Raw genomic sequence first — 19,050 nt, forward strand, 5'->3', positions numbered from 1 at the left:
TTGTGCCAAAAATACCTGTCAGTCAAATTCCCTGCTTCATATCGTGGCTACAGTGGTTAGCCGTTTACCTTTGTGACCATCGTAAGCGAACATTAGCAGATCTCTGCATTTTATTAACACTAAAGCTTTGTTAAAACAAGTGAAAAAACTGTTTTTGTAGACAAATTCTCATCTGGAACATTACTCAGCCAAGAAAATAATGTCAGGACCTCAGAGACGTTACGATCCAAGAAATAAAGAAACCACTTAAGGGTATAGTGTAAATACAATTAGGTAAAATACACCTTAAGAATGGATACCTGTCCTTGAAGGTAACTCAGATTTATCCGGATCATTTGGCTTGAGGACATGGGAGCGATTTCACAGCGTGCCGATGAACCCCGCTGTCCCCGTCTGCTCTGCTGCAGAAACAACTGCTGTTTGGGAGTATTTAACATTTATGGAGGCAAACACACAGGGACAAAGGGCAGTGAAGGTAACAAAAGGACCTGACACCGTCTCCACGGGGGAGAGCGATGAGACAACCACAAAGGCAAAGTCACTAACTCACGTGCGCTCTGGTATGCAGATAACACATCCACGGCTTTTGACCTCCAGGCACATGATGACATTTCAGCACCAAACTCAAACAATACCACTGCAGTGTTTATTTGCTTATTTCAACCATTTTCTGTACGTACGTGTACATACGCTGTGAGTCTGACTTTCTCCTAGCACCTATGGACTCATCAGACCTCTTCCAAGTCTTTCCCCTTCTGTCTCCCTGCTTGTTTTTATTTCTGCGTTATCTAACAATATAGATGGAGAAGGTCGTGTCCTGCTGGAGCCGGCTGAAACAGGAAGAAACCAATCTGAGAGGATGAACGGAGACTTAGACAACCAGTTCCCACACTCCTACCCAAACACACTGTTATTGAGCTGTAATGCAATTATCAAGAAGGAGTGGGGGAGGAAGTGGAAGACAACTCGACAGCGACCGCATGTTAGCACAGGCCGAATGCAGGAGAGGTAATAACAACAACAACAGCAGGTGGAGGATGTTATGTAAGCGGAATGGCGGGCTGGAGTAACATCAGGACGTTTCTTTTTGGTTTGCTTGTTTTTGCTCTTTCTTCACTCAGGTTAACACGCTCTCTGTTTGTTGTGTGCGCCGTGTGGTCGGCGGTTAAGACAGCGAGGAGTGAACGGATATCAAAGCCCATTCAGCATCGAGTTCTCTTTTGAATAAACAGCCCGCTTGGTAGCAGCAGCTGTAAGTGTAGCTGGTTTTGTCCCGCCGTCTCGCTGCACACCTGAGCCGGCCCTCTCAGCACAAAGGACTCCACCTTCCAATCCTTATCAGACGTTATCGCGGCCCATGTGCTGGTGGGGGAAGGTAAATTGGGAGCTATAAAGGCAGGAGACAAAGCTTGGTTTCCCATTTCATGCCTCCTGCCATCTAAACACGTCATATCGACATTCATGAACATACTGTATTGGAGACAAAAAAAAAAAAGATGTGCACATATGCACAGTGAGGAAGCCCATTCACCCCACACCCACCTTGCCAGATGTGATAAAATCATTATCAGCAGTCATGCGTGTGCAGCTGATGAATAATGCATGCACTGCTGGGCCACAATAGTAGGCTGCTACCTTTCTCTTGCAGCTACCGGTTGCTAGTTCCACTGCTTAGGGTCATATCAACTAATCCCTGTCTAGCGCTATTACAATTTTCATTAGCATGCCATTCCACTATACATGCACATGCACTGTTGTATGTGTTGAATGCACACACAGACACACGGGCAGGGTCTAGATATACAAATAAATTGGACAGGTAGACAGGTATGAAGACACAATCCCACTTATTAATAAGGAGGAGATATGAGTGACAGGCCCTCGGCTGGAGAATAAGCAGGCATCAGGTGTTTGACTGCTTCCCGTCATCATCAACACAAAGAAACAACGAGGTGCGTCAGGTGGAACGCCCTGATGGACAGCCTGGGTCTGACAATTTCATCACACATCAACTGTAACTGATCACACACGGGCCCGACCTCCTGTATGGGGCCTACACAATCACACACACAATCACACACACGTCAAAACACACATATGTGATAAGTGCTCAGCTGTAGACTTTATATAAAGATGGATGACACGATAGCTCCCTTAAGGGGAAGTCAAAGGATCTTGATTGCCCCCTGGTGGCTTGCTTTAAAACAGGTCACACACCCCTCCTCCTCCATGTTAGTGGGTGGTACACGGACAAAACTATAAAGTCAAAGTATACATTAAATACATTTTTCAGAATGATAGAATCGAGTAACTAATCATTTTGGTTTTAATTAGTTTTTTTGACGCGATAAAATTCGGTTGAAAAGAGCAAGATGGCAGCGCTAACATCCAGGAAATTGTGACTTCATTTTCAGACAGTGGGAGGAAGTTGAGACACGTCGTGCATTTTTATGAAAGCCTTCATATTCAGCTCCTATATACACTCTCAGCCAATATTACATTTCATAATCACTTTGTAGTCATGCCAAAAAACACTGCAGGGATATCATATGTTGGATGTGATGCAAACCAAACTGCAGTTGTTGTTTTTTATGAATTTTAATTTTCGATAAGTGCAAATAAATGGTCCTGCTAAGTATAAAGTCGAGTTAATGTTAAAATCTGCTAATGGGCCAATAGACTTTTGGTCCCTTAGACTTCAAGGTCACACAGTGCACATCTGTGCAGCATTAGCCCAGAGCTATCGGTCTAATGAATATTCATGCAGGAGAGGTTTGCTCATTACCTGCAGTGCAGTTACAACAGAGGAACAATGTGTATTATTTATTTTGGTCACTGTTGCATTGCTGTGTCTAAACCCTGCTGCTGCACTCGTGCGGTTTATTACTACGCTTCGTGTAGGAGAGGAACATGACCTTGTGTCCGACTCTGAGCTCTGCTGTCAGATATCCACACGTGAAGCATTTCCAACGAGAAGTGAAACCTGACAGACACAGTGGAAATGTTCCACCCCTGGTAATCAATTTAAAACAAACACGCAGCCACACAGAGTGACATCCACGTGCATCCTACGAGTGAACATTAGATCAGTATGTAAATCCCTCATTCACTTAGAAAAACTGCAATGCCACTCAGTCGAGCATATACCTTCACCAAGACCCAGCAGTCACCTTAAATTCAATGAAGCTGCAACAAATTGCATCAGTGTCCTAAATATAGTATTTCTGTTTTTTATACCCATTTTTTCCATTTATGATTTATTCTCTGGGAGATTGGTGAAAAGATCCCAGGTTGTTACAGAAAGTGGAAAAAACAATCCTGGATCTTCCTTTTTGTCCTGGTTGTAATGTAATGGGTTCTTTCTTGACCCCTGTCTCATCCGTCCACCAAGTTTCGTGGAAATTACGTAATACTGCTGACAAATAAAGAAACGAACAAACAACTGAAAACCCCCAAGAAGTGCAAAAACATATTTTCGAACTTTATCTGACAACACACACAACGTTGCAGATACACAGCACAGATCATATAAATCCTTCCCCTAAAGACACTAAACAGTTAAATCCATATCACACTCGTGTATATCTTTTTGTAGCTTGTGCTGAGATAAACAGAAAGACAGAGCGCCACAGTCAGCACTGCTTTATTTCAGGATCAACTAGGTTTAAGGGAGGATAGCGTCCACATGTGGGTTCAGATTAAAACAGGCAAAAACAATGTATTTGCAAATGCAAACAAATAATATTTCACGTATCTGGCAAGAGTCCAGGATTTATCCAACAACTTGCTGAGGATCTGTTTGGTGATGCCTTAAAATGTCTGTAGTTCTTAAAAGAAGGAAACAATTATGTGTAGGGGAGAAGATTAGTGGTACCTATAAATAGATCATGCAGGAGGCAGAAAAGGACATATAAATTCTGACCAGGTCTCTTGCCGTCAATCTTCATCCACATAACCCAAAGATATTTGGATTCTTCCAGTTTCTTGGCTGTTCCGTGTTGGAAACATCATCAATGCTTGTTTCTTGTTTCTCATAAACTTTGACATTTTTCAGGATAATGTCTGAACTTCAAGTCTGAAAGCAGTAAATGGAGGTCATGGGATGACGAGAGCATGTTTGCAGCACGATTGCCAAACACAACTAACATCAGAGAAAAGCACATATAACACCAAGATCCAGCTATAAAGACTTAATCTGTCCTCTACACTGTTCATGCAGGAACCTCCAGATCAAGGGTGTAAATCTACTGTATCATTCTCAATTATAATCCCCATCAATGTAAACAGTGAGCAGTGTTAATTAGGCTGCTGCATTCAGAGATGATTATCTAGGATACAAGCAGGCTGGGGGGTGGGGGGGCTGGGGGGGAGACAGTGTATACAGTAAGTCCCTTTTGTTTTCATGTTGAAATTAGCATTTCCATCTCTTCTTCTCTCTCACACTGTAATTCCTACTTGTTACAACAAATTACAAACAAACAAAACCAAGAATAGCGGCAATGGAATAAGAGCCTGTGTGCTTGAGTCAGTGGGAGATTTCAATGCAGGATGTGAGGGAGGAAGACGGAGAGACAGGCTGCACAGCCACCGCATAACCTCCTGACCTTGTCGCAAACTCATGAGCGCAAACTGCACAGCTCGTTTCATTACTCACACAACCCAGTAACCCAGGCCCCTCTGGTGATACAAAAGCACACACACACACACACACACACACACACACACACACACACACACACACGCACACACGCACACTCACACATCATTCTGGGCTATTGTTATTAAAGCACGCTCCAGACACATCACACACAGGCTCAAACGCTTATCGCAAAACATCAAACGATTCCATTGCTCATCAGAGGCTCTTAGACGAGGACGGAAATGGATTCTAACACAGCATCCTGCAGTAACCGCTGGCCTTAAGCCCTGATATCACCCATATATTTGTGTAGCACGGACTGGCAAACAAACACTTGTTCATGAGAAAGACGTAAAAGACAAAGAAGCCGTGTCTTTGTGCTGTGGTAATAATGGAAATGAGGTTTTCTGGGATGCACAACCACAAATTTATGGGATTTGCTTCAAGCAGTAAAAGTGTCAATGCAATGCAATGAAAACTACTTCGGTGAAACTCAGAGAGGAAAGGTAAGGGGATCTTCAAAGTCAAAGTTTCTTTAATTTCACCACCTAAACAGCTGCAAGCCAATAAAAATAAATAACATCAACATCTACATCTTGTCATTGAACTCGACCGCAGCGCTGTAGTATCCCGGCTTTGAACACAGCCACTGCTGCGTCGACTGAGTTTCAGCCACTTCAGCTGAAAGTTGACAGTGCCAGCAAAAAAGAGGAGACTGAAAGGGAGGGAGGGAGAGAGGGAGGGAGGAGAAGAAGGGAGATGAGGTTAAGAGGTTGAGTGTGGGAAAAGGAGGGGAGGAGAGGAAAGAAGGGATTAAAGCATCAGAAGGTATGGTGTTCCTCCGAAAGATGACGGGCTGATGGCTGCTCCCAAAGGACTGACTGGGGAATTTAATAGTTACCACCCACCGAGAGAGATACACAAAGACCGAGAGGAGACACACACACAAAAACACGTGCACAAACTGGTGCAACATCCACATCTAGGTACAGACAAAACATTTCTACCTCAGAGGGCTTAGAGCTTGGTATGTGGCATTTCAGACAATCCGGACACACACAGGTTTGTGCAGCTATTAGGACTTTGCAGCCAAACGAAAACCGTATGCCTAATCTTAACCACGACCAGTTTATACCTCACCACAAATCTTAACCCCATCTTTAACCAGAACCTCGGAAATTACCTTTTGCATCATTAGGACTGGGCTTCAGTCCCCATGAGGTTTACTGCTGCTGACAAGGATTAAAATTCTAAATCCACTTGTGTTTTTGAACATTAAAAAACGAATTTATGGACAACACAAAAAACTGAGATTGTCTATATTTGCACAAACGTGCAATAAAACTGTAAAGTCCCTCAGTCTGCAGAAGTGGAAGATACTGTGGTGTGTGGATGTCACCTGACACACTGCACCTCTGAACCTTTCTGTGTACATCAGCAAAACCAAGCACCACTGTCCTCTGCTATACGGGAAAAAGAAAACCAGGACAAAGTGCTTTTGGCTGGTCTGACCTTAAACAAATCTGTGCCTAGATGGAGTTTGCGCTGTGCTCGCTGGCAACCTAAAAATAATTAGAAGCACATACGGCCAGTAAGAGGCAGACACCAGAAGGCAGAGAAAGATGGGGTTTAGAGGGGGTGAGGGACGCTGCCAAGCTGGGGAAGGGTTTTAGCTCAGTGAACCTCACAAAGCCTCAGGACAATCCATACTTCATCTGGACATGTGACAACAGAAATATACAGACAAGTGAAACTGTTAATGGTCCTGTTGTGAACAAATGTCTCACACAATCTAACTAATTGCTGAAAAGTAGCCAGATAACAGAGAAGATTTAAAGTTATTGTGTGAGCTTGAAATACCGCCCTCCTCTACGATCATTGTGTGCTTCCCCGACTCCTGGATTCATTAATTTGTTGGTTGCTTTGTTGGTGAAATGTTTAAAGCATTGATTTATTCTTCCAAATATCGTTTCTATTTGGCAAATTAGCTTTTTCCTGCAGTTACTGTGGCATTTGACCAGCCGTCTGATGTTGAATTATGGGATCGGTGAATTGATTTTCATTTAGAAGATTTACATGAGGAACACTGGTGATATGTCTCAATTAACACACCCACACACACAATGGATCTCCACACAAACAAACATAGATTTCACTGGCTCAAATGTGAAAAATGTATATGAAACAAACTGTTGAACTAAATTAGTGCAATCAGGAAGGTTTCCTGAAACAGTGACAATCTGCCCTCCTGATAAACTCTTTCCTTTTTCTTATTATATATTTCTTTGGACTGATTAATTGAGCGTTACGATTTGAAACACAGCTAAAGCATGAAACTGGCTTCATGGTCCCAGTTAATGAGCAGCTATTGATCCTGGTACACAGAATCAATACATAATAGAAAGCCAGGGACTAAATAAATGCTCATGCACAAGTAACAACTCTCCTTATAGGTTTAAGTTCACTTTTTACCCATATGTTATTCTAATTTAAATCCAAGACCAGACGATAAACTAGTCCTCACTTTAGAGAATCTGTCTTTGTCTCAAATTGTCGGGTCATGCAGCTAAACACAGATACAAATTGAAGACAGTGGATTGAAGATTTTAGATAAAAAAAACTATAAGATTCCGTAAACAAGTGTTAGACTTAGGATATTATAGAAAAAAGTCTTTAAATTAGTGCCATTGTGCTTCATGCACATCTAACAAAAGTAGGACCATAAGAAAATTGAGTTCAGTAATAAATCCAGTAACACAGTCCACAAGAGTAATGTCCTTTAGCAACTGGTCAGTCAAGTGGAAAACACTGTTTGCTTCAGCCTCTGATTCTGATTCTGAATATTACGAGCTGTAGAACATTTTAAAAGAATACAATCAATCCCATTAGTACAAACAATTCACCTAATTTGTACAAGTCAAAACAAGTTTTAAAATCTAATTTCACTTGGTATACAAATACCTTTCGTCTAACTACATATTAAAAGAAATCACCAAACTGCTGTAATAAAAAGACTAACTCCATATAATGGTCCAACGAGGGCATTTAGGGAGAAGATAAATGGTGCCAGTCAATATTGTTAATCAGTAAACTGTCTTTGAACTGTAACAAATGAGGTTACACGAGGACAACCAGCTGAAACTAGCTGCTGGTGTAAAAATAATTTCTCTCACTGTTACAGTTTCTCTGTAATTGCAGGTGATGTTGTCTCACCTCCTCTGGCAACACCACTCCAATTAAAACAGGTTAATTGCCGTCCGGGACGAGAGTGAGGGCACTAAGTAATTAATATGAGAGGTTTAACTACCAGGACGAGCAGGTTTCACTATGAGCCACAAGACCAACTGTGAATAATGGTCACTAGCATGTATGAGAGAATAAAGAAGAGTCTTAACATAAATACTGGGTGGGTTATCTCTGGCTAATGCAAGTGAATTAGCATATGATGTCGTTAGATGAAGCTATAGCACTACAGTTAAGGTCAAGTGCTTTGGCTGAGGAGCACTTAGGTTGTATTACACACCTTAATGTTTCCCTTGTGATTCAGAAAGGGAAAAGAAATAAGATCAAGTGCTCCGAAGAAAAGAAGATACACATTCCAGCGGAAAAGGGCAATTTCCAGACTTCCTGAATGTCAAGCTGTGTCTCTAGTTGATATAAATAGAATAATGAATTAGTATAATAACCGCAAATGGATTTTTAAGGTATTTATCAAGAAAAAATGGTAAAAGAAATTGTGAGATGAGATAATATCTTGGAGACTTTTTTTTTCTTCTGGTTATTTATATTATTCTTAAAATGTCCATTAAATGGACTAGTGGTGTCGTATATTGATTTAATGACTGTGGACGGGGTTTGTACAGTTCTAACAGTAATAACCTGTAAGCGGCAGAATATTTACTTTGAAGTTCGTCGTGCCATTCACTAGCAAAATAAGGATCAAAGGCAAGATTAATGCCAAATTAAGATCAATGACACACCTGTGCTCTTGGCTGTGTAATAGCTTTAACTTATATATATTATCATACTCCTTACATGCACGTTAAAATAGATTGCAGACATATACAAAAAAATGAGCATAATGCACTTTTGCTACAAATTTCTGGGTTTATCGCTTCGTGTTCAGGCTTCTATTCCTGGAGAGTCTTTTTACAGTTCTGAATCCAGGACCATATTTTACTATCCAAAAAAATTTCAGCACCATATGAATAATTTAGCTAAATGTGCAGGGTAAAGTGTATAATTTGGGTCTCGGTAATTCAAAAGAATGCAAAATATGCGCATATAAGGACAGTAATTTCATCCTTCATCTCGAAGACCACGAGGTCAGAGCTGAAACTCACTCCATTAACTGTAATGGACAGAAGCAAGAAGAAAAGGGAAAACATCTGAAAAGTGGACTGAAGAGTAAAAGAGAAGAGAGTCTGTGAGGGAAATGAAAACTGTCACTGTCGTCTGGACAATGTAGAGTTTCTATTCTCTCTGTAGGAGAAGAACAGGGTCCGTCTGTGATCCTCTCTCCCTATTTCTTTCCCTCCCTCTCTCCATCTTCTGTTCTCCCTCCCCCCGCCCAGTCTTCCCCTTCTCTCTCCTCGACAAGAGAGGAGTGTGTAGTGGACTTCACTCTGCTGGGAACCGCAGAACACTTCACACCTGAGCTGCACATCTCACACACACATATAAGAGCCTTAAATGGAAAACTCACAAATACACACACACACATGCACATAAGCTCTCACGCAGAGAGAATAATCAAGAAGCATGAAATGCAGGAAGGTCACCTTGCAGATTAAACATACATACAAACACATTTGCTCTTGGTTTAGTCTGAATACAGACTGATCTGTCTTTTTGGTTAAGTGTTCAGTGTCTCTGGACTCTCTCCCTGTCACCGACCTTCCTGTGACTTAAGCCGACAATGTTTGGTGAACTGGTTTCCTCTGTTTATCTTGTTCACTGCTTCCTCTTTCTGGAACTCCTTGATAAATATTTGCTATGACAACATTTAAATGTCTAATGAATTTGAATAACTGAATCCAGAGTCTGTCTGCAGGATATAAAACCCACATGAACAGGTCCTGGAGTATAGCATGGATAATTTCTGAGGATTTCATATGTTGTATAATCTGCAATTTACACATTACAAACTATGTAGATAAACTGATACCTCCATATTACTATATTATACTTTATTGTACATTTAGAGGTTGGTGTAGGGCTGCTGTTATGATTATTTTTATAATATAATAAACTGTAGGTTATTTTCAGCCAGTGCTACATCTTGGTCAGTCAATCAAGAGAGAAATATCTCTACTGTGTGGATCGGCCTGGAATTTTGTTATGAACATTCATTGTTCCCAGAGGATTAATCTTACTCTGACTTTGCTGATCCCTCAGTTTTAGTAGAGCCCCACCAGGAGGTTAAAGGTCACAGACAACTTCAACAAGATGGTTTGTCAATTTTATATTGACTTTCCACAGACTGTAAATAAAGATGGTCAACATGACAGCTCCTCAAAAGTGAAGCCAAAACATCAAAATCACCCCCTGGTGGCCTTGCTGTAGCAAAAGTCATAAATCCCCACAACCTCCTTGTTGGCAGAGGGGACATATGCCAAACTAAAAATAAAAGCTACACATCATTACATTTAAAGAGATGAATTCTGAAACGTTTTACCATTGTGCTTGATAAATGATTCAAATTATAAAATCTGTAATCTGAATTCTTGGTCATTTGTTGGCGATCGACTAAGGTATTAGTACCTCATATGCTCTGCTAGGTGTATGATAGCAAAGTGGCATTTGCAGAGATTTTTAAAAGCTGCTAAGATATTCAAGTGTGTAAATCCAAATTATTTGTCTAGGGTAAAATCGTGTGTATAATGTATTTGTAGGCAAAGTGTACCAAATAGATGGGTAAGATCTTTGCTGTCACTTGATTATGGTCAACCTGTGATATTCCTGCCATTGACCATTCAGGAGTTCAACGCAGAAGCATCTCTGGAATGTAACACGAGGTCAGTGTCTGGAAACGTACTCAGTTGTCAAATATCCAATCATTTGTTGTCTCTCTGCCTTGTTTTTTGCAGCAATCTGCTAAACAGTCTTGAGACCCCTACAACCACTCATCCTAGAAAGAATAATAATCACCCTCTTGAGCAAAAGTGAGAGTTATGGTCGCGCAGGTTTAGCAGGTCACTAAGTTCAAAGGTCAGAGCCCAGGACTGCTGTTTGACCATGGATGAGAGGGAGGGTGTCATGTGTTAAATAGGCCTTGGAATCCCTCTGGAGTCGTCTCTCGACTGCTTGTACACAGAAGTGCAGCCTACTCAGGTTGATCTGCTGGACTAAAAGGCTCTTGAACCATTTTCAAACAGATAAAACAGGACGCACAGTCGCACACACTTGAATATCTGTCCTTCCAAAACTAGTATGGCCCCCAGGAGAGGGCACACCTCCACAAGGCCCAACAACCACTTAAATTCTTAAACATACATATGTTCATTATTTGTTTCAAGATCAAGGAATTATTCCCTGGGAAAACAGTGAGAATTATTAAAACTCCATATCTCGTGAGATGAGATCACTGAGTTACTGCTGCAGTAACTGTAATCCTGCTCCCAAAACAAACCAACTAACCAACAGGGGTCAAAACAGAACCTCCTTGGTGGAGGTAACTATGTATATCAAGATACGGAGCCAAAAATGGACGGGTAAAGCGCACAGCAAGAGTAGATAGCCATGTTGAGGGATCTCCGCTCTCATGATCACATGACTCAGAGCTCAGGGTTAGAGGTTAGGTCACAGGGGCCTTGTAATTAGTCTGTCTACCAAGCAACCATGTCTCGTAGAATGGGCGCCATTTATGGCATCTCACCCCTGACCTGTGGTTACTGGTGTCTAAAATGTGCCCGCAATGTCAGTGTTGGACGGTGTACCGGAAGGTGAACTCTCACCCTGGAGAATGGTGGAGAGTCGCAGGGGAGTGAGTTCCATTACTTCAATAAGAGACTGGAGTTCCTGTGTTTGTTTCCAGACGTGTACATTGTGTGCATGCAGTTAACGGCCGGACCCTAAATCACACCAACCTAATACAATCTTCCTGTGTGAGACCAACCGCTCCGTTCGGAAGCCACTGACCTAAATGAGCTTTTCTAATTTTTTCCCATTGATTGATACCCAGGAGTATGCAAATATGTCTCTCCTCATCCACTTTCCAGATGGGTGGGGGAGTGGTGTGCGCTGCATGCAGCTGTTAAACAAGTAAAAGCCTGTCGCTAAGCATTCAGTTGGAGTGGTGGGCCATACGTGCACTGCTGAAGCCCTGAGGGGAAAACAGCAGAAAGCCACCACTAGAGATGTGGCCACACTGGTTGTTGTCAGCAGTGTTTCTGAGCACAAAGATGCCTGTTTATAGATATTCAAAAACAATCCTCTACAGACAAAGTACACAGAAGTACATAGAAGTACATACACGCATGCCATTGAAGTGCTTTTCTTCCCACTTACATAACTTGGTTGAAAAGAACCTCCGCCTCTGACTCATCTTACAGTGAACACCACGGGCACGGCCTCGCCACCTCCGATGGTGACTCTGTACATGTGGGTGTTGGATACAGTTTAACAGCCAGTCCTTTTCTTTTTGATAATGCACAAAAGAACAAATTGCTGCAACTCGGAAAGCAACAAAAGCACCAAACCTTGTAAGACTGGTTCACCGGCACTTTCCCAAAGTTACTGCAACGTGGTGTCTCTGAAGCTAATAAAGGAAGAACACCCTTTGAACCTCACCTTCCGCCTGAAGGATAAGTGGCAGTTACGCTCCAAGCCTTCGTTAAGTAAAGCTCGTCACTGACCTTTTTGTTTCTGGAAAGGTCCTTTGCAAACCATTTGTGACAATAGACAAATTTAAATTTAAAATGTAATCCAGGGATGAGACTATTATTAACAAAAGGACCATAAATATATTGACGTATGACCTTCAGCGTGAACTTCTGTCCACATCTGGCTCGACACTTCTCGTCGTCATTATCATTTTATTCTTTTTCATTACATTACATTCTCTTATACTAAGCCTGGCTGGTCTCTTTCACTGTCACGACCTCTCCCGCTCACTGTCAGCCGCATCGGCCGTCTCCATTATTCATCACCTCCACTCCCAGGCTATTTATACAAGCTTTTACAGTCAGTCTGTCTTTCCGCTCTGCCTCTGTCCGAACTAATACAGCTACTGCAAACTTGTATATGCAGCTTTTTGGGGGCTGCGTTTCAGGTCATGGCCTGAAACTACCTCCCTCTGCACGTACCCCTAGCATAGTGACTCCCATGCATAAAGACAAACTCATACGCAGATTTGCTCTATTGTAAAAGGCCGGACTACTCTATGGTCCAAATGGTACTGACTCACTACTGTTATAACTGGTAAAAACAAAAACAAATGGTGGATTTCACTGAAAAACAAATCCAGATGTAAATTTTTACAAGTAAAATAACAGCAGCTTAAGATTCGACATTTCGTATTCAGCCCTGCCAACAATCCTGACTTTTAAATTCATGAGCCGTCGATTATCAGTTGTTGAGAAGAAAGCGGAGTAAGAGACACATCCCGTATGCTAATGCAGTGGATCTCAGCGTCTTGCTGCGTATCATGTACAAATTGACACACTCTTTGCAGCTTGCCTCTGGATCGCTCCCTGGGGTATTAACTCCATAGAAGGGCCTCAAATCTCTCATTTCCCGCAGGAGAGGAGCAGAGAGCCGAGTCACTTCACATGGAAGCCGCTGCCATTCCCATGCAAAGGGAAAAGGCTTTTAGAGCATGCAATTTTTACAGCCACGCACTGGCTATCTGCAGGGGGGGGATAGTGTATGGGAGTGTGTCCGTGTGCGTTTACTGTGGCAGTGTGTGTGTGTGTGTGTGTGTGTGTGTGTGTGTGTGTGTGTGAGAGTTGGCCACTATAGGGCACAGCTGTTCTGTTTAACATCATGAAGGAAAAGCAAAGATTCCAATTTCAATCCATACTTTCCCATCAAAGCCTGTTATCTATATTTTAGTAGGTTGGTTCACAAGGTCCGTCTGAGATGTTCATGTAATGTCATGTTTTTTAAGTATGTGAATAGCAGTTATTTATGAAAATCACATAATTATCTCCATTGTAGCCCCTTTTTCCTTCGAGTATGAATGTTTGCAGAGTGGATTTTTGCACATTTCCAGCCACTGGTTTGCACAATCAAATCTTGTAATTTACAAAAGTCCATGAAATTTGGTTTGATCTGATCCCTCCATGTTGAAGTATCACAGCAAACGCTTGTTACAGTTATGAGGAGGTGCTCTGCCCTCTAGAGGACGAAACATCTTAATGCACCGACCCAGAGAGGAGGCGATCAATCAGGATCCAAACTTCTGCTGTCAGAGCCTCATGGAAACTCCCTGTCTGAGAATGTACAGCGTCTGGATTCAGTTGCATCTTTAATCTACTTTTTGTTGATTTATATTTGTCAGTTATTGTAGTTTCTTGGTGATAATGATAATGATCTAGGTCGTAATGTCAACTTAAAGCTATCGTGTTCTATTAACCATGGAACTGAACCAGGTTGAATGAACTTTGAGATTTAAGAAAACTAGGAATAACCTTTAGGAATAAGAATTATTTATCTTACTTGCAGGCAGCCAGGCATCAGGTGTCCTTCTCTTTGACTGCACGTGAACCTAGATTTCTGCCATATTTGAAAAATAGGGGTCTATTTTAAAACCTATATAGTGCATTTAGAAATGTATTAACAGGAAATGGATCCCTTGAGAAGCATCATCTCGTTTTCAAGGGGGTCCCTTAATAAACACAACAGTACAAGTTAAACAACATAGAATAAATTACCTTTCGATGTCTGTTTTCTGTCATTAAGCTTATTTTGAAATTTAAATATTTTTCTCATCATAATTAAACTAATCTCTTATCAAGTAATGTGACATGAATTCTTGTATTTGTGTTTCTCCATTGACTTTTTAATGAAGGTATATTTTTGTTCAATTGCATTGTTGGTTATGTTACCAACATTAACAATACTCAAATTACTACCCAGGGGGGAATTAATCTTATTTTTAATGGGAAATAATTTATGTTTCATTAATTCAAGTGTGTTGCATTAATCTCCGTTATTTGAAACGTGCGTCACTCTGTTATTTCAAGTATAGAAACCAACAAAACTTAGTGTCCTATGAAAATATGCTACTTGATATTTTAAGTTATACATATTATAGGAGTCGTAGCATATTTTGACATTTGCATTATCGTGTAAAAATAAGTTATAAAGTATGTAAAATCCGAAATGTGACTGCGCACCCATTAGTTAGCCAACATGGCGTCAGTTAGCATGTTGCTACATCTAGCATGATACTGAAGCTAATTTGGCCACGTTCTCCTGTTGCAGGTGTTTGAAGAAAATAATCGTTTTGATGTTATAAAAAGGAGTTTGTAAAAACGGGGATTAACTTTATTAGCTATAAAGGCTTGAACATGTATATATATGGATCAGAAACTCACCTGCTGGGTTATTACACCTGGTCTCAGAGGATCTAGTTTATAGACTGTTGAACGGCTGCAGGTAATCAATTGAACTGCGTCAAGAGGCCTAACAGAGCTGCAGCCTTTTCAATACAAAAGGTTTTGAGAGAACTATGAACCAACTTTACTAAAACAGCAAACACCTTGAAAATAACACTCAAAATACAAATGGTTCAAGTTTAACGTCTTTGGACCAAAGGAACTTTACCCTAGAAATATTGCTTAGATACACCATTGTTTTATTTCAGCCATAAATCTTTACAACCTGTCACTATATTATGTTATCTTAGGTCTACATTACTGATAGGGATAATGAAAGGTGACAATACACGAGGTAGAGTAGGGAGATTTCAGTTACTAAATGGTTCACCCATCTAGGATTTGACCAGTTGCCAGATTCCAATTTGAAAGGGAACTTTAACTCCAACTAACAAAAACACAGAAGAAAAATCCAACCTCCTTTTTGGAATTAAAGGAAACATTTGTGTTCACGCGTTTCATGGATATAGAGATCCTAGGTTGTGAGAAGATTGAGTCAATGACTATTCCAGGTTTTGGTCTTGATTGCAAACCATCTATACACATAATTATCACACACACCATTCGAGTCAACAGACGTTTTATTGATGAACTTTTTAAGTTGTATACAACTGTTTTACTTGTGCGTAACTAACTCTTTGGGACAAAACTAGTCAACAGACACAAATCCATACAGACAATCTTCATCACAAAGGGACAGTATAGTATAGCATGGCTCTTCTACGCCATTAAATGGCGAGTACGAAGCGACAGAGTATTGAAAAAAGGAAACACTGTCACATTAAGTAGCTATATTGGTCTTATTAAGTGCTATGGGGGGAAAGCCATTTCCAGTGCTTTTAGTTTTGGCAGATGTTTTTTTTACGCGCAGATGCCAATGACTCCACAGGCCAGACGTCCACCAGCATTGCCCGTCTTTAGACTCTCATCGTTGCCTCCTTTTCCAAGATCGTCAGCCTTCTCATGGATCTGAAACACGGGACAAGCAGCACAGTTAGTTTATGGCCCAGAGGCTCAGCTCCAGTCAATAAAGTGTAGTATCCTGCAGCTTACACCACCCTCCCCCCTCCTCATAAAAGCCAAGATAAACTACTTAACCTTGGAGTAAAACCTGGCTTACTGATGTCGATTTTCATTCAATGGAAATTAAAATTGAAAAGCACTTTTCCTTACCACCATGGTTCGGCCAATAATGGAGTAGGGGCCATTGAGGGTGAGCATCTTGTCAGAGATGTTTATCTCAGCAACCTTATCTGCTCCAGCAGTCACATTCCCCAGGTCTCCAACATGCCTATTGACAAACAAAATAATGTTTTGCATTTACCTTGAATTGTTAACGATTACTTGTCCTAGTATTCATAAGAGAATTAAGAAAAACTGTTTATTTCCACCATTGACAGAAGACCGTATTAACAATGGTGTGAACACGTTATGTTAAGATTTGAGTGGAAATGATTTTGAATATAAAAGCTCCTTTTTATCCCGAAATGGCAAGTGATTTGTTCTTAATCCATGACCAAATTTCCATGAATTTATCTTGGAATACAAGCGAATGTTTGGGCCAAATTCAAAGAAAGTTCCGCAAAGCTGTCAGGACATTGTGTTTAACAGAAAAGATAAGAACAGTCATTGTGGAAGCATAAGAACAGGCAGTGATATCACTACCGGACTCCACAGGGAAGGGTTTCAGTGTGAGAATCCTGACATTTTCATGAACTAAAATGGTTGGACAATATGAAAAGATGTGGTCTGGGTTGTTGTGTCATTGTAGAGCATTATGCAAACAAAACACATGAACAAACCCAGGTGTGTCAGGCCTGGAGTCATAGGCCAATCACGATAATCAACCTCTTGCCAAACAGATATCCTCACCACAGGTAAACACTTGCTCACCTGTCTGCATCAGTAGGACCAGCATGATCCTTGCCGTGGGGATTGAAGTGAGGTCCTGCACTCATGCACCCTGTGAAGAGGGAAGAAAATCCTCAGATTTTAGTGTGTTTGTGGGTGAAATGAGAACCAGGCAGTGCAGCAACTATTTACAAACTAGATTACATATTCATACACCTGTTGTCAGCTACTCACCGTTTGTGTTGTCTCCAAAAGAATGAACGTGGAATCCATGCTCACCAGGGGCAAGACCCGCGATCTTTCCTGTCACCTTCACAGGGGCTGAATCGCTCTAACAGATTGAGACACAGAGAAGCTGTCAAAACCAGGTGCTGACTGGAGGGTAAAGAAAACAGGGATCCCTTCCATCCCATTCACAGCACCATCAGACTCAGTGAAAATACATAAAATGTCAACAGTTAAATAAAAATGTAACTGTAAAAATGTCCTAATACAGATAAGTAACACCACTTCTGTGTATTAGACACTCAGATGTGCATCAGCAGCATGTGTTATGTAATAGTTCAAGAGGTCTGCTTTAATGGGCAAGTACAAAGGGTCTTTAAGGGAAAGTTTACCCAAAAATGAAGATTCACTCATTATCTACTCACCACTATGCTGGTGGAGGGGTGGGTTAAGTGTTTGGCACCAGAGGAGCAGTATGGAGCCATGTTTTGTAACATTTGAAGAATCAGTCACCATTCTTCAATTGTATTTGGTTTTGGCTGAAACGCAGTTTACCCCTGAAACTCCAGAATGGTTTTGTGGACTCAAACTCTTCACCCAACTCCTCCATCGGCACAGTGGTGAGTAGATAATGAGTGAATTGTATTTTTTGGGTGAACTATCCCTTTTTAAAAACACATTGTGAGACACATGTCTTTAAATTAATCAGTGCAAGAAGAATCATCTAAATGAACTCCATAACTGACAGATACAACATCAGTCCAGTGTTCTGCTGGAGGAGTGAGTGTGCACGAGGGTCCATGCACTAGCACTAGTCATGACGTATGGTTTTATCTCCAGGGGCAGAGACAAGGGGGAGGTCCCGCAATGACTCAGCAGAAAATACAAGCAACGAGTGGATTTTGTTCTTTAAATGTTTCAATTAGAGCAGCGGCTCATTTAGTCCTTAAGTGAAACAGCTGCTTGCAGAGGTTCCTCCATTTGAGTGAGTTTCTGCAAACACGAGGCGGACGATGTTAATGCTACACAAACACGTCAAACTTACGCAACAGTCGTCTGCACACACACGCAGCGTTGATCATTAACTAAACAAAGGGTCATAGGTCACGGCTCTTTATCAACTTGACGGTTTTCTTGACACTAATCGTGGTTCCGCAACGTCAACTTGCTGAACTGTTGGACAGCAAATCAGAGCCTCACTTCCTCTCATTCAAATGCAGCTAACTAGCTTAGCCTAGCCTCACAACCAAAACCGGACTTAACTTGCCCTGCAGTCTTGTGAATGGAGCCTAGCTTAGATTAGCACGGAAGCTGCACGGGGTTAAATTGAATGGCTGCAGGGCTACATGTTCCTCCTCCCGGTTAAAAGCAGCCTTGCGGGACTCACCTCCTGCTCGAAGTGAACGGTCCCGCTGGTTTCTCCGGCTCCTTTCAGCACACACACGGCTTTTAGCACCATTTCTGCAGTAGTTCTCCAAAATACGCACAAGTTTCTGACGTGTATCGAATGTCAGAGACAACCGAGCTGTATTTAACTGTTGAGGGGGGCGGGCGTAGAACGCAGCCAGCCAATCAGAGGCGAATACGAGCAGGGAGACGGATTCTGATTGGTCACTGACTTTTAAGCACCGCCCCATTAAAGTGGGTGAGCAAATCCCTGTTATAAAAGGTTTCATTCGATTTTCCATCACTATTAATACATTTCTAATTATTAAAATGAAGCATTATTATCAT

General features: G+C 41.4%; 1 protein-coding gene across 1 annotated transcript; it reads right to left on the reverse strand.

Annotated features, from left to right (window-relative positions):
• Positions 1 to 15,803: 15,803 nt before the first annotated feature.
• Positions 15,804 to 18,859, reverse strand: sod1 (superoxide dismutase 1, soluble). Its single transcript, XM_053441240.1, has 5 exons — positions 18,704 to 18,859; positions 17,326 to 17,422; positions 17,134 to 17,203; positions 16,414 to 16,531; positions 15,804 to 16,209 (listed from the first exon to the last, which is right to left on the reverse strand). The coding sequence occupies exons 1-5, from the start codon at positions 18,773 to 18,775 to the stop codon at positions 16,102 to 16,104; spliced, it is 465 nt and encodes a 154-aa protein (XP_053297215.1). The 5' UTR covers positions 18,776 to 18,859; the 3' UTR covers positions 15,804 to 16,101.
• Positions 18,860 to 19,050: the final 191 nt, after the last annotated feature.

This window comes from Pleuronectes platessa, chromosome 15 (genome assembly GCF_947347685.1).
Source record: "Pleuronectes platessa chromosome 15, fPlePla1.1, whole genome shotgun sequence".
NCBI lineage: Eukaryota > Metazoa > Chordata > Actinopteri > Pleuronectiformes > Pleuronectidae > Pleuronectes > Pleuronectes platessa.

Bases quoted from the DNA above. Each gene is read 5' to 3' on its own strand.
- sod1 (XM_053441240.1), bottom strand. From the start codon at position 18,775: ATGGTGCTAAAAGCCGTGTGTGTGCTGAAAGGAGCCGGAGAAACCAGC. The intron at 17,204-17,325 runs GTGAGTAGCTGA...CCCTCTTCACAG, and splicing joins TTTTGGAGACAACACAAACG to GGTGCATGAGTGCAGGACCT. The intron at 16,532-17,133 runs GTGAGCAAGTGT...GTTTGTCAATAG, and splicing joins GGTCCTACTGATGCAGACAG to GCATGTTGGAGACCTGGGGA.